At 46.1% G+C, this 14,401-nt stretch overlaps 1 protein-coding gene across 2 annotated transcripts in view; it reads left to right on the forward strand.

Moving 5' to 3' along the window:
* Nucleotides 1–4,796: 4,796 nt before the first annotated feature.
* The window catches only part of KATNA1 (katanin catalytic subunit A1), a 32,931-nt gene continuing 23,326 nt past the window's right edge, over nt 4,797–14,401 (forward strand). Inside the window, exons 1-3 of one of the 2 annotated variants that reach the window (XM_056126025.1) lie at nt 4,797–4,950; nt 8,999–9,173; nt 12,614–12,771. In XM_056126025.1, coding sequence (XP_055982000.1) covers nt 9,012–9,173; nt 12,614–12,771 — 320 coding nt within the window. In that variant the 5' untranslated portion in view covers nt 4,797–4,950; nt 8,999–9,011. The remainder of the gene's footprint in view (nt 4,951–8,998; nt 9,174–12,613; nt 12,772–14,401) is intronic. The other variant, XM_056126024.1, reaches the window with a different exon arrangement.

Genomic DNA, 14,401 nt, shown 5'->3' on the forward strand with positions numbered 1-14,401 from the left:
GTTGCTCCTTCCCCTTTAAGAAACTCCCCCCACAAAATTAAACCCCTAAATATTTGAGGTGTTACTCTCCATATAATTAAACCAATAGCTGCCTAAATAAACAGAAGGAAAAATCTGAAAAAAAAAAACCCTCCAGGGATATATCACTAAATCTAGAGTATCTCCAGCATATTTTGAATGTCTAGGATATACCCCCAAATTACCTTGCATATGAAGAATGTATAACTATGATTTTTCTTTCATGAGAAAAAAATTTTTGCACCACATAATTTTGATATTAGATACATAACTTAGGTCTAAAATATCTCTTTTTTTGGGGGGGGGTCACACCTGGCGATGCACAGGGGTTACTCCTGGCTTTGCACTCAGGAATTACTCCTGGTGGTGCTCAGGGGACCATATGGGATGCTGGGAATTGAACCTGGATCAGCGGCGTACAAGGCAAACGTCCTACCCGCTGTGCTATCATTCCAGTCCCTAAAATATCTTTAAAGATATTACATCTCATAACTTCAAAATGATGTCGAGAAAAATATTCTCTTAAATGTAAAGATGGGGCATCTCAGCAAGACAGTAAAAGTCATTTATTTTGCGAACAAAAAATTTTAGACAAATAGAGTATCTGATGGGCATGACAGAATAGAAATATGAGAGCTTAAGAATCGGTAAACTTGGGGCTGGAGCAATAGCACAGCGGGTAGGGCGTTTGCCTTGCACACGGCCAACCCGGGTTCAATTCCCAGCATCCCATATGGTCCCCTGAGCACCGCCAGGGGTGATTCCTGAGCGCAGAGCCAGGAGTAATCCCTGTGCATTGTCGGGTGTGACCCAAAAAGAAAAAAAAAAAAAGAATCGGTAAACTTGATTATAAATTTTGAAGAACAAAAAAATGAAAATTAAAGTTAAGTGTGAGAGAGTAAAGATTTAACGTGTGCCTTTTTTTTTTCCTTTTTTGAACCCACACTTGGCATTGCTGGAGGGTTACTCCCAGCTCTATGATCAGGGGTTGCTAGGAACAATTACCTTGCATACAAAGAGTGTATAAATATGATTTTATTTCATGAGAAAAAATTGTTGATGTTAGATACATAATTTTGATATTACATACATAACTTAGATCTAAAATATCTTTAAAGATATTACATCTCATAACTTCAAAATGATGTAGAGAAAAATATTCTCTTTGCAAGAAAAATGCAAGAAAAAATGATTCTTGGAGGACCATATGGGGACCAAAAGTGTAGGCAACATGCAAGGCAAGCAGCTTATCCTGAATTATCTCTCTGGCCCACAGTTCTGAAATTCTAAATCACCCTTATGAGGCTGAGAGATAGTACAGCTGGCAAGGCGCTTGCCTTGCATATGTTTGACACAGATTTGATCCCCTGAACCATACATGGCCCCCAGAGCCCTGTCAGGAAAGATCCCTGAACGCAGAGCCAAGATTAAGACCTGGGCACTGACAGATATGGTCCAAAAACCTAAAAAAAAAAAACAAAAAATGTCCTTCTAATTCAACATACCTTTGCATTTATATATGAAAGACACACTTTGGGGTCACGAATATGGCTCAGTGACAGAGCACTTGTATGTGTGAGATCCTTAGTTACAAGACAAAGATTAAATTCAGCCAAACTTGGGGGCCAAAGTGATTGTCTGGCAGATAGGGCCCTTGCCTTGCACGTGGATGACTCTTGGATCCATGAATCCCATATGGTCACCGAGTTCTGCCAGGAGTTAAAAACCAGCCAGACTAGAGTAGTTGATTGGTACTTTCCCGAATTTGGTGTTTTATTTATTATTTATTTTATTTTTTTCTTGGGGAGGGGGGTGTCACACCTGACGATGCTCAGGGGTTACTCCTAGCTCTGCACTCAGAAATTACTCCTGGTAGTGCTTGGACAACCATATGGGATGTGGAGAACTGAAGCGAGTCAGTAGCATGCAAGGCAAACACCCCATCTACTATCTCTATGGCTCTGTTTTTATAATTTTTAATACACAGTGCAGCAGCTAGAGAGAAATTACAAGGGGTAAGATAATTGCTTTGCCTGTGGCCAACCTGGGTTCAATTTCTGACACTGCAATACAGCAAGAAAAAAAAAATAGTGCCCCCCTAGCCCCTTGAGTACCTGAGCAGTCAACCCTAAGCAAAGGGGTCAGGAATAGCCTCAGGGCACTGCAGGGTGTGGCCTTCAAGCCCCTTCTCCTATCTGACAATAAACACAGGGAAGATAGCTCAAAAGTTAGTGCACCTGATTTGCAGGGATCCAGAGCTGCTAGGGAGCATCATCAAGGAGTGAGTGACATCAGGGAGCACCTCTGAGTCCTGAGCTGGGACGACCCCTGTTTAACATTCTATTTTGTTGGCCGCTGTCTATTCAGTGTTTACAAAAGTCTGGCACATAGCACTTGCTCAGTATTTGTGGGTTGAATAATTTTTTGTTGTTTGTTTTGATATTATTTTGTTTTGGCCATACCTCGGGTGTTCAGGGAGAGTTGAGGGACCGACCATAAGTGATGCAGATGACTAACCCCTGCAAAGTTAATTTTCCTTTGGATTATTATTGCATGTCCAAATTAACTACCAGGATGCCCTAAAATTAGAAATTTAGGGGCCAAAGAAAGAGCTTGGTAGATTGAGTGCCTGATTTTCATATGAAAGGTTGGGATCTGATCCCAAGCAGGTATGGTTTCCCCAAGCACTGCCCGGAGTGTTCCAGGGCACAAAGCAGTGTGTAAGATCCCCAAACTAACTAAAATTAGGAATTTAGGTGCACGGAGAGCACTTACTTGGCTTTCATCCCTGGCGACGCAAAAACTTTTTTAATTAACATATTTTTTTTCGATTAGACTTTCGCCCCTATACCCAGGTCGGATGACCGATTTGCACGTCAGGACCGCTACGGACCTCCACCAGTTTCCTCTGGCTTCACCCTGCCCAGACATTTTTTTTTTTTTATCTCATTCTTACTTTGGACAAACCGGCCCACACGGCAGAGTCTGGCAAACTCCCCGTGGCGTACCCAATATGCCAAATACCAGTAACAATGATGGGTCTCATTCCCCTAACTCTGAAAGAGCCTTGAATATGGCATTTTTTAAAAAATCTTAGGGCTAGGACGAAGGAGACGTTACTGGGGCCTGCTCGAGGCATTCGATGAACAACAGGATGGTCGTGATCGTGTCGTGATATTTTTTTATTTTCTAAAAATTTATTTTTTAATTGAATTACAGTGAGATACACAGTTACAAACATAGAGGATAGAGGGTAGGAAATTGGCTTTGCATGTAGCCAAATGGGTTTGATTCTTGATATGCCTTACAATTAGTCCCCTGAGCACTGCCGGGAGTGAGCCCTGCATGCAGACATGCAGAGCCAGGAATAATGCCTGGGCAATGCCGGGTGCGACCCTCAAAACAACAACAAAAAATCTCTATTTCACATTAGGTGGAGGTAGAGAAAAGAGACACTGCTGAATAGTATACTCTGAAACCTCATCATTTTACTTTTCTGGTTGTACTAAAATAGTGCCCCCCCCCCCGCCCCCCGTGGAGCGATAGCACAGCAGGTAGGGCGTTTGCCTTGCATGCGGCCCCACCCGGGTTCAATTCCCAGCATCCCATATGGTCCCCTGAGCACCGCCAGGAGTAATTCCTGAATGCATGAAACAGGAGTAAGCCCTGTGCATCACTGGGTGTGACCCCAAAAAAAAAGCAAAAAAAAAAAAAAATAGTGCCCCCCCTGGCCCCAGAAAAAAAAAGTCGAGAAAGTAGGATTCCACTGGCAGAGTATCTGCATATCGTTGTTTTACTCACTCCCTGTTTATCATGTGATGTCCGGTGCCAAGTGCCTCAACTCAAAGGCCAGGTGTTCTAAAACACTTGTCATAGACGAATTGTTTGGCCCTTTTCACTCACCTGTCAAAGTCACTGTATTTTCCTAACCTCCGACCGGGGTGTGGTGAAAATCAAGTGGGAGTGAAAGTGAGCAAACATCTGCCCCAAGATATCCAGAGTGCACGCGGTCGAACTAAATTAGTCAACTCAAACGGCGCTGGGCACCCAAAAGGAGAGAGAACAAAAGGGAATGCCCTGCCATAGAGGCGGGTTGAGATGGGGGTTGGGGGTGGGTGGGAGGGATACTGGGATCAGTGGTGGTGGAGAATTGGCACTGGTGGAGGGATGGGTACTGGATCATTATATAACTGAAACCCAAGCACAAAAATTTGTAAGTCTACAACTGTACCTCATGGTGTTTCACTAATAAAAATTAAAAAAAAAATCAGGGGCTAGAGTGATAGCACAGCGGGTAGGGCGTTTGCCTTGCAAGCGGCCGAATCCCATATGGTACCCTGAGCACCGCCAGGGATAATTCCTGAGTGCAGAGCCAGGAGTGTGACCCCTGTGCATCGCGGGGTATGACCCAAAAAGAAAAAAAAAAAATCAACCGGTGCTGGGCTCGGCTTGGGTGTTGGGCTCAGTTTGGGAAGAGGCCCGATGTGCGCAGGCGTGCCAGTCCGCCGCGCCCCACCCCTCCAGCCCCGCCCCGGCCCTCGGGGCCCCGCCCCCAGACACGCCCCACCCCGACAGTTCCCACCCTGCCTTCTAGGCCCCGCCTCTCCCCGCCCTCCCGGCCCCGCCCCGCAGCTCCGCCGGCGCCCCGGCGTCGGGCACGCGCACGCCGCCCTGCGTGCTCGCGCCCGGGGGCGTCGCTCCGCGTGCGCCCGAGTCGCTGATCCAGCCGTCGCCGGCTCCGGAAGTGAGACCCTGGCGGCGTTTGCCTTCAAATTCCAGCTGGACGGAAGCGGCGCCGGGGGTCTGCGCCCGGCTCGGAGCCGCCAGTGGCGCGGGGCCGTGAGCACCTCGCAGGGCCAGGCCGGGCCCCCACCCCCGTCTCCGCGTCGCTGGCGGTGGCCCGTTTCCCGAGCCGCGCCTGGCCCGCCGCGGGTGAGTGGGCTCCCGACCCCCCGAGCTGCTCTCTCTGGGCGCTGTGGGCCGGGCGGGCGGCGACGCTCCGACCTCCCCGAGCAGCCCGGCCTCCCCGGGCTCCCTCCCTTCCCCGGGCCCGGGCCCTCCTCCTCTCCTCCTCCTTCCTCCTCTTCTTCATCTTCGGGGTCTCCCGGCACCTCCGCGCACGCCCGCGCCCCCCAAGCCCTTCTCTCCACCCCACCCCATCCCCCTCCCCGCGGAAAGCGTCGGCTCTGGGGTGCAGCTGGACGCGACGTGGTGGCCGGGGAGCCGCTGGGCACCCGGGGACGCGCCTTTGTGCTTCGCGGGTGGTCGCTGCTGCGAGGGACTGGGGGGCGCGCTGGCAACCCTCGTTTCTAGTCTTGTTGGCGCGGAGTGTCGGAGTTAGGGGTGAACGTTGGAAGGGGGTGGGGGAGGGTCCCCGAGGGCCACGCAGCGACTTCAGGTGGGTTTTTTTTTTTTTTTTGCTTTTCTTTTTTTTTCTTTTTTTTGCTTTTGGTCAGCGGGGCTGACTCCTTGGCCCCGCAGCGCTCAGGGATCTCTCCCAGGGTGGGGGTGGGGGAACCGCCTGGGATCTCGGGGGTCGAACCCGGCTCGCCCGCCGTGGGCAGGGCCGAGCTCCCTCCCCGCTGCACTGTCGGTCGCGGTCGCGCCGCCGGGGCTGGGACTGTGGTTCCCCAGAGCCACGGTGCGGGAACTCAGGGGTGGGAGGAGGGACACACCGGCCTTGTGGGTCCCCCCCCCCCCCCGGTGAAGCCCCCACCCCCACTCCACCCTAGCCCGCGGCTCCGGTGGCTCCGGTGACACAGATCGCTTCTCGCACGGGGAAAAGAGTAGCAGAGAGCAACCTCCGCTGCGGGTCCCTCTCCGTAACCTCGTGGATGGGGTCTTAGAAAAAATTTTTTAAAAAATGTAAAAAATTAAAAAAATTTTTTAAATATAATTAAAAAATCAGTCTTTTCCTAAGACTCCAGAGCGGCTCGGTTCCCGCCCCCCAAACAAACTTTTTTGCAATTTACAGCGACGCCGCCGAGCGCGCGCACTCTGCAGTCGAACAAGATGTGGGGGGACGAAACGACTTCCACGTCTTGTTTGAAACCGGCCTCTCGGTTCCGACAGGGAGGGCCAGAGACGTTTAGCACCCACGGGATTCAGGACGGGTGGATTTTCTGCCAGCTGGCGTGGCGGCTTTGTGCGTGCTCGTTGGTTGCTTTTCTTGCGAGGGTCAAAAGAGAGTGAACGTCCAATCCGTGCCGTGACTGTTAGCGTCAAGCCACGTTGGTTTTGCTTGTGTTTACTGACACCTTGTGATTCGTTTATGTTTGGATTGCTTGTCTTTTTTTTTTTCTTTCTTTTTTCAAGTTTTTTTTTGGGGGGGGGAGTTTGGGGGCTACACCCACCGATGCACAGGGCGTATTCCTGACTCAGAATTACTCTGGTGGGGCTCGGGGGACCATACGGGCATTGCACCCAGGTCAGCCTACTGCAAGACAAATGCGGTTTTTCTCTCTGTGCTGTTCCTGTTGTATTATATTTCAGCTGTTCTAATCACTGATTATTTTTGTTTTGTTTAAGGTAAACGGAAAGTTTGGCAAAACTCATAGTAAACATTAGTGGTTTCCCCCTCCTCCCCACCTATTTTTTTTTTCCTGAGCAGGTTTCTTTTTCTTTTTTTTTCTTTTTGAGTCACACCCAGCGATGCACAGGGGTTACTCCTGGCTCCTCATTCAGGAATTACTCCTGGCGGTGCTCGGGGGACCATATGGGATGCTGGGGATCGAACCCGGGTCGGCCGTGTGCAAGACAAACGCCCTACCCGCTGTGCTATGGCTCCAGCCCCTGAGCAGGTTTCATTTTGATGCTTTTTTAGAGCCATAACTCTCTGGTACTCGAATACTTATCATACCGAGATTTGGTGATTCTAAGATTAAAAAAATGTGTGCTATGCTCTAATGGGTCACTAGTCACTCATTTATTGTGCTTATTCATACTCATGGGTGACTGCCTTAGCGTTATGGTTGCTTTATATCCCAGTGACGAACATACTAAAAATTACTTGACAATGTTCTGCACCATTGTTTTGTTTCATTTTCTGTTTCTTTTGGGCCTCCCAAACTGAGCAGGACTGGTATTCAGGAGAGCTTCCTGGCATGAACCGGGACCTTCGCTCATCATCCTGCCCTTTAAGCTGTCTCTGGAACTCGTTTTACACATTTAGTACTGAAACGCCTTCAGGAAAATGCAATACTGAGCTTTACTTTTGTTTTTATAAATCTCAGTGTTGCAGGTTTTTTTCAGCAAATGGTGCTGACTTTGGGATCTGTGTCTTATAATCTATGCTTGTTTCCTCTTAGAATAAATACTATGATATCCCTCCCATGCCTAAACTTCAAGGATTTCAAGGTCTGACTTTTTTTTGTCTTTAGTGCAATTCCTTTTAAGTAGGTAGATGCTTTTGAAATATTTAGGTGGAGCTCAGTCTATAATTATGTAAAAAAAAAATTAAGTGTGGGGCTGGAGAGATAGCACAGCGGGTAGGTCGTTTGCCTTGCACGTGGCCGACCCGGGTTCGATTCCCAGCATCCCAAATGGTCCTCCGAGCACCGCCAGGAGTAACTCCTGAGTACAGAGCCAGGAGTAACCCTTGTGCATCGTCAGGTGTGACCCAAAAAGCAAAAAAAAATAAAAAAATAAAAAAATTAAGTGTACAAGGTATTCTTTATAGGTGTATGGTAGAGAAGACCCCATATTTGTTATTTTGGAAGAGAATTCGTATTTGAATCTGTAACCTGTTGTTTTTCTGTATCCTTGATTAGTTCTCCTTAATCCTAGAGGAGAAAAAAACTACAAAGTTGTCTTTTTGTAAATAAATAGTATTGACACATATTTATTAAATGTGCAAAGGAAAAGTTGTGGGTAGTGCTTTTAATATTTAATTAAAATATAATTAATTTTGTGTTGCATCTCACTTGGCTTAAATGAATTTAGTTGTTAACTAAAATAAGACATTACTACTATGTAAGCAAAAGTATGGCTTTATTAGGGAATATAAAAAAGGATACTGCAGATGGTTTTTAACAGACTCTATAACCAAGAGTCTTAAGGGCTTTTTTTGTTTTGTTTTGTTTTGTTTTGCATTTTGGATTACACCTGGTGATGATCAGGGGTTACTCCTGGCTCTGCACTCAGAAATTACTCCTCATGGTGGTGGGGATTGAACCCAGGTTGGCCACCTGTAAGGTGCCCTACCAGCTGTACTATCGCTCTGGCCTTGTCTTAAGTTTTTTTACAATATTATTTCATGTGTGTTTTAGTAATCAAATCAATAGGTAGTGTTTGTAGTTCATGGTGATTAGAACTCGGCTTATTGGTTTTTCTTTAACTCTATTAATTTCTTAAGGATTTTCAGCTGTTACACCAGGTAACTCCAATGTAATTAGGTAATGATAAGGATATATTCTCTGTTGCTATTGTCAGTGCTGGGATTGAACCCAAGGACTCACAAATGCTGTATGGAGCCTTAATACAGCACGGAAAGTGCTTGCCTTGCTCGCGGCCTAACCTGGGTGGTCCCCGACCCCCATATGCTTCCTACTAGGAATGATCCTTGAGCACAGAACCAGGAGTAAGTCCTGAGCAAAGTTGGGTGTGACCCCCCCCCCAAATAGGTCTTTGTTTGAAGTCCTTTTTCTTTACTCCCTATCTTTCCCTGCCCTGCCTCTCCATCCTGCTATTCCTTCCTTTTTCTTGTCTCTGCTCAGGAGTGGCCCTTGTGAACCGTAAGTGGTACTGGGTATACGATCCTGGGTTGGTGGATAGCTCAGTATAGGCCCAGCATTGGATCCTTCAAGCACTGCTGGGAGTGGCCTTTGAGCACAGAGCTGGGAGAGGACGCAGCATTGCCAGGTGTTTCCCAGAACACTCCCCGCCACACACACACAACCCACACCCCAACACACCAACTTTGTACTGTAGTCATTAATTTTGAAAAATACATAATATGAAAACATTTTTATTTTTGTTTCAGCTTTTAGGTGAGCATGAGTCTCCTTATGATCAGTGAGAATGTGAAATTAGCTCGTGAATATGCATTGCTGGGAAACTATGACTCCGCCATGGTCTACTATCAGGGAGTACTTGATCAGATGAACAAGTATCTATACTCAGTCAAAGACACATACCTCCAGCAGAAGTGGCAACAGGTGAGAATCATGGTTGCATATTTTATGGTTTAAAAGCTCAGAAGTGAATTTCAATAGATTGTACGTACTTTTTGAAGTTTAGAGTTTAGAGTGTTTAGAGTGTTTATTACCTGGATTTATATATGATATTACTTGAAATTTGTTTTCTTGTTATTGTGTTAGTCTGTATGCATTCACCATTGGCATTATGAATTTGTGTCAGTTTTATTCTAATTGTGTCAGTTATTCTAATTGCTAGCTGGAGCGATAGGACAGCGGGGTAGGGCATTTGCCTTGCATGCAGCCGACGTGGGTTCGATTCCTCTGCCCCTCTCGGAGAGCCCAGCAAGCTACTGAGAGTATCTCGCCCGCACAGCAAAGCCTGGCAAGCTACCTGTGACATATTCGATATGCCAAAAAACAGTAACAACAAGTCTCACAATTTGTTGTGAGACGTTACTCGTGCCTGCTTGAGCAAATCGATGAACAACAGGAGGACAGTGCTACAGTGCTATTCTAATTGTTGGAATTTAATAGGTTAAAAAAAAAACGGTTTGGGCTGGAGAGATAGTACAGCAGGTAAAGTGTTTCCCTCACATGCACCATACCTAGGTTTGATCCCTGGCATCCCATATGGTCCCCTGAGCACTGACAGGGGTAATTCCTAAATGCAGAGTCAGGAGTAACCCCTGAACATTTCTGGATGTGACCCAAATGGTATAAAAAAATAATTTTTTCCTAAAAATGGAGGTTTTTTTTTTTAATTGAATCACAAGAGATACAGTTACAAAGCTTTCATGTTTGAGATTCAGCTGTACAATGATCAAACACCCACAGAGATTTATCTGTGGGTCTCTGAAATAAGGCCAGTAAATGAGCTTGTATAGCTGAGGTGGAGGTGGTTTGTGGTCATGGCTCCCGCATACCTAACTTTTGGCCTTTTAATTTCTTGATAAACTTGGTCCTGAGTTGTTGGGGTCCGGCCAAAGGCACAGCAGCAATTTTGAGATTTTGAGGTCTCAGAAAGCCTGAAGCCTGATGCACTTTCCCTACAGGTACAGGTTGACCTGTTGGCGGTACCATGCCCTTTGAGTTGGTTTTATGAAACCATGTTGAAACTTAAGAGGCACTTGAATCTCACAGGTACCATCTTTTCTGTGGAACATTATCAAGCAAACCATATTTGAATTCGTTTGGGAACTTCAGTCACTGGGGAGCAGTAGGAACTTTGGGGGAATTGGAGGGCTCCCAAGCAATGCTCAGGGGACCTGGAGGCCACTCCAAGACTCTTGGCCAACTGGGCCAGGCTGGTAAGTGCGTAGTCCAGCCATGTGGTGTTATTCAGGAGAATCGGGGCTGGGAGCTACCTGGGATTGGAACATTAGTGCTCAGGGCTGCACTGTTTTTCCCAGTGCTGCTCGTATACTAAGTGTGTGGGAGCTGGGGTTTGGATTTGGGGATTGAGATACAAACCATCCATGTTCCAGCCCTTTGATCTGTCAGCCTCGCTCGGGACCTATAGAAATTGACAGGTGGACTTTTAGGTCTGACCCAATTGAAAGGGGCATTTGTAACAAGGTTCACCTATGTCACTGAGGAAAGAAATGTTCCAGAAATTAATAATCTTGGGTCGGAGGGCAGTAATGAAGGAGGGAAGGCACTGGCCTTATGTGTGTCAGTCCCTGGTTCAAATCCCCAGCACCGAATATGAGCACTGCCAGGCATCACTCCTGATCACTGAAGCAGGAGTAGCAAGCCCTGAGCACCACTGGATGTGACCCCAGAACAAAGAAAGAAATTGATAGTCGTCTTGAGCTGGTATGCTAAGTAGAATATTATCCCTCAGATTTTACTGAACTTCTTTGTTAGTCTTTCATTTTTTCCTTTGATCTTCTTTAAAGAGAAAATGATCCTCTTTTGAACTCAACCATTTGCCGAGTTTTCCTCTGCAAAGCCGATGATTCTTTGTGTTTTTGCTCTTTGTTTCTGGGCCACACCCAGTGGTACTCAGGGCTTACTCCTAACTCTGTTCTCTTCTGGCGGGACTCGGGAACATATGGGGTACTGGGGGATCAAACCCGGATCTGCCGCATGCAAGGCAAATGCCCTACCTGCTGTGCTATTGCTTAGCCCTTAAGAAAGAAAAAATTTTCTTTTTCTTAAGGAGCCCTGAATTTTCACTGAAAGATTTGTAATGACTTAGAATTCTAAGGCCAACTTAAAAAACTTTTTTTAATTAAAAAATTTGGGGTGGGGCTGGAGTGATTTTACAGTGAGTAGGGCAGGTCCTTGTACACAGCTGACTGAAGTATGATCCCTGGCATCCCATATGGTCCCCTGACCATTGTCAGATGGGACACTTGCCCCAAACAAAACAAAACAAGACAAAAAACAAAACAGACAAAAAAACTCAATCAGTGTCAGCTTTTGCAAGCCAAGAGCTATACTATCTCTGGCCCAATATATGTACATTTTGAAATGAGTGATGCTAGGAGGCCAGGGATATGGCTCAGTGGTAGAGCGCTTTCCTTGCTTACGTGAGGTACTAGGCTTGATTCCTGCCACCACTTGGGACCCCATTTCCCCAAGCACCTCAAGTAGTATCCCCCAGCACTGAACTGGGTAGGGTTTAAACAGATATATGTTGGGTTTTTCCACCATACCCAGTGTTGCTCAGGGCTTACTCCTGGCTTGGTGCTCTGGTATTACCCCCGGTGGTGTTTAGGGAAGCGTGTGTGATGGCAGGGATCGAACCCAGGTCAGCCATGTTTTAAGACTTCACCTTACCTGCTGTATTATCTCTACAACCCAGAGTGAAGAGTACACTTTTATATTTTTTTATTTTTTGTTTACTTGTTTTATTTTTTTGCTTTTTTTGGGTCACACCCGGCCTGGCTCTGCACTCAGATTACTCCTGGCGGTGCTTGGAGGACCATATGGGATGCTGGGGATCGAACCTGGGTCGCCGTGTGCAAGGCAAATGCCCTACCTGCTGTGCTATGGCTCCAGCACCTGAAGAGTATTTTTAAAAAAAAAATAATCTTAGTTGTATGTGAACTTAGACACTGAAACCAAACCTTTCAAACTGGTTGGCTAACCATTAATGGCTTTTGATCAGCATTTTGACAGTCAAGTAAATAGGATAAAAACCATCAATCTGCACAATTTAAAGCCATGTTATTTTATTAAATTTGAACATTACAGTAGACTTTTTTGTTTGTTATGCAACTTTGAGAAGAACCTTAAGTGAATGATGTAACTGCCCATTTTATCAGAACTGATTTTCAATTGAAGGTAATTAATTGAAACCATTATTTAAATATTAACAGTATATGTGGGTATGGTTTACTGACAGACCATTAGGAAATGGAGGTTTCTAATATCTTTAATAAATGGCCCATGATCTTGGTGGTGATTTGATTTAAAGACATTTTAAGAGTTGTATTCCCCTTTGAAACCAGGTTTGGCAGGAGATAAATGTGGAAGCTAAACATGTTAAAGATATCATGAAAACACTCGAGAGCTTCAAACTGGACAACACGCCCCTGAAAGCCGCCCAGCATGAGCTCCCAGCTTCCGAGGGAGAGGTCTGGTCCTTGCCTGTCCCTGTTGAACGAAGGTAAATGGAGACCTTTTACTTATCTGGGGGGGCTGTGGGGGCCACATCCGGTAGTGCTTGGTGTTCAGGAGTCATGCCTGGTGGTTCTCATAGGATCATATGCAGTGCCAAGGACCCACGAGGCTTGGCTAATTGGGAGGCAAGTACTTTAACCACCCCTGTATTATCGCAGGCCCAAGTGGAGGATTTTTTTTTTTTTGAATGGGGGGAGGCCACACATAGTTGGGCTTATTCCTGGCTCTGTGCTCAGGGGATCATACGTGGGGCCTGCAATCTAACCTGGTTTAGCAATGCAAGCACCCTACTCACTATACAATCTCTCCAGTAGCAGTGTTGGAGGTTTTTGTTTTGTTTTTTAATTTAGTCACCTGTGAAATTACAAAGTTATTCATGATTCAGTTTCAGGCATACAGTGTTTCAATGCACATCCCTTCCTGGTGGTAATCTTTGAAAGAAAACAGTTTAGCATAGGAAACTGATGGCATTGCCTGTTACTAAGAGGACCAGTGACCCATAGAAACTTTACTGAGTGCCCTTTCTAATTCTCTAAGTTTCATATTGTTTGACTAGGACCCATTTCTGTAAATTAGTTATTAGGTGGAAATGACTTAAAAGCAACTCAGATGGCTTAAAAGTAGAGGAGCCCCCCTTATCTAATGGAGTCTGCGAGCAAGGGACTGGGAAAGGAAATACCTGGGCTACTGCTCTCTCACCTCTGTCTGTAGCCTTGGGAAAAATCCTACTTTTCTAGTCTTCATTCTCATAGGTACATTGCAGGAGTTTAGATGAAAACAGTGATTCTCAAGCTGTTACAGAATTCGGATCAGCGGCTATACGTTGCTACATTGAAAAAGCATGCTTTTTAATTGGGGGGGTGGGGGGGGGATAAAGCTCTCAGAACAACAATTTGTTGTTTTGGGGCTATACTTGGTAATGCGTGTGGACTACTCCAAGTTTGGTGCTCTTGGGTCACTCACTCCTAGTGATGCTTTGGGAATCACATGGTACTGGCAATTGAACCCAGTTGCTCATACTTGCAAGGCAAGTGTTTTATCACTGAGTCACTTCCCTGCTCCTCAATTTTAAGTTTTTCCTTTGCTCTGTTTCTCTAGCTTCTTGTTATCTGTTGATAGTAAATGAACAATTAGTAAAAGTTACGTTGTTGCAGCACATTCAGATTTTCCTCTTCAGGCAGCCAAAATTGGAAGCTGGAGACAACATTTACTGTTTCAAAAAAGAAGAAATTCTGTTTAAAAGGGTAGAAGATGGGGGCTGGAGAAATAGCACAGCAGGTAGGGCGTTTGCCTTGCACACAGCCAACCCGGGTTTGATTCCCAGCATCCCATATGGTCCCCTGAGCACTGCCAGGGGTAATTCCTGTGTGTAGAGCCAGGAGTAACTCCTGTGTATCGCCGGGTGTGACCCCAAAAGCAAAGAAAAGGGTAGAAGATGAAAAGTGCAGTAAGGCTTCCATAGTATGGGAGAGGCCTCCTAAGCAGAATTCCAGAGAATGCAAAAATACTTCTCCTTTTTCTGTCTTCTTAACTAGCGGGCGTGGCTGAGTGCTTTTTGTTGTGTTTTCAGTGTGCAGAGCAGTGAGCCGGGTCAGGGATGAGCAGCGTGTTGAGAT

The sequence above is a fragment of the Sorex fumeus genome, unplaced genomic scaffold (assembly GCF_029834395.1).
Source record: "Sorex fumeus unplaced genomic scaffold, SorFum_2.1 ptg000061l, whole genome shotgun sequence".
Classification (NCBI taxonomy): domain Eukaryota; kingdom Metazoa; phylum Chordata; class Mammalia; order Eulipotyphla; family Soricidae; genus Sorex; species Sorex fumeus.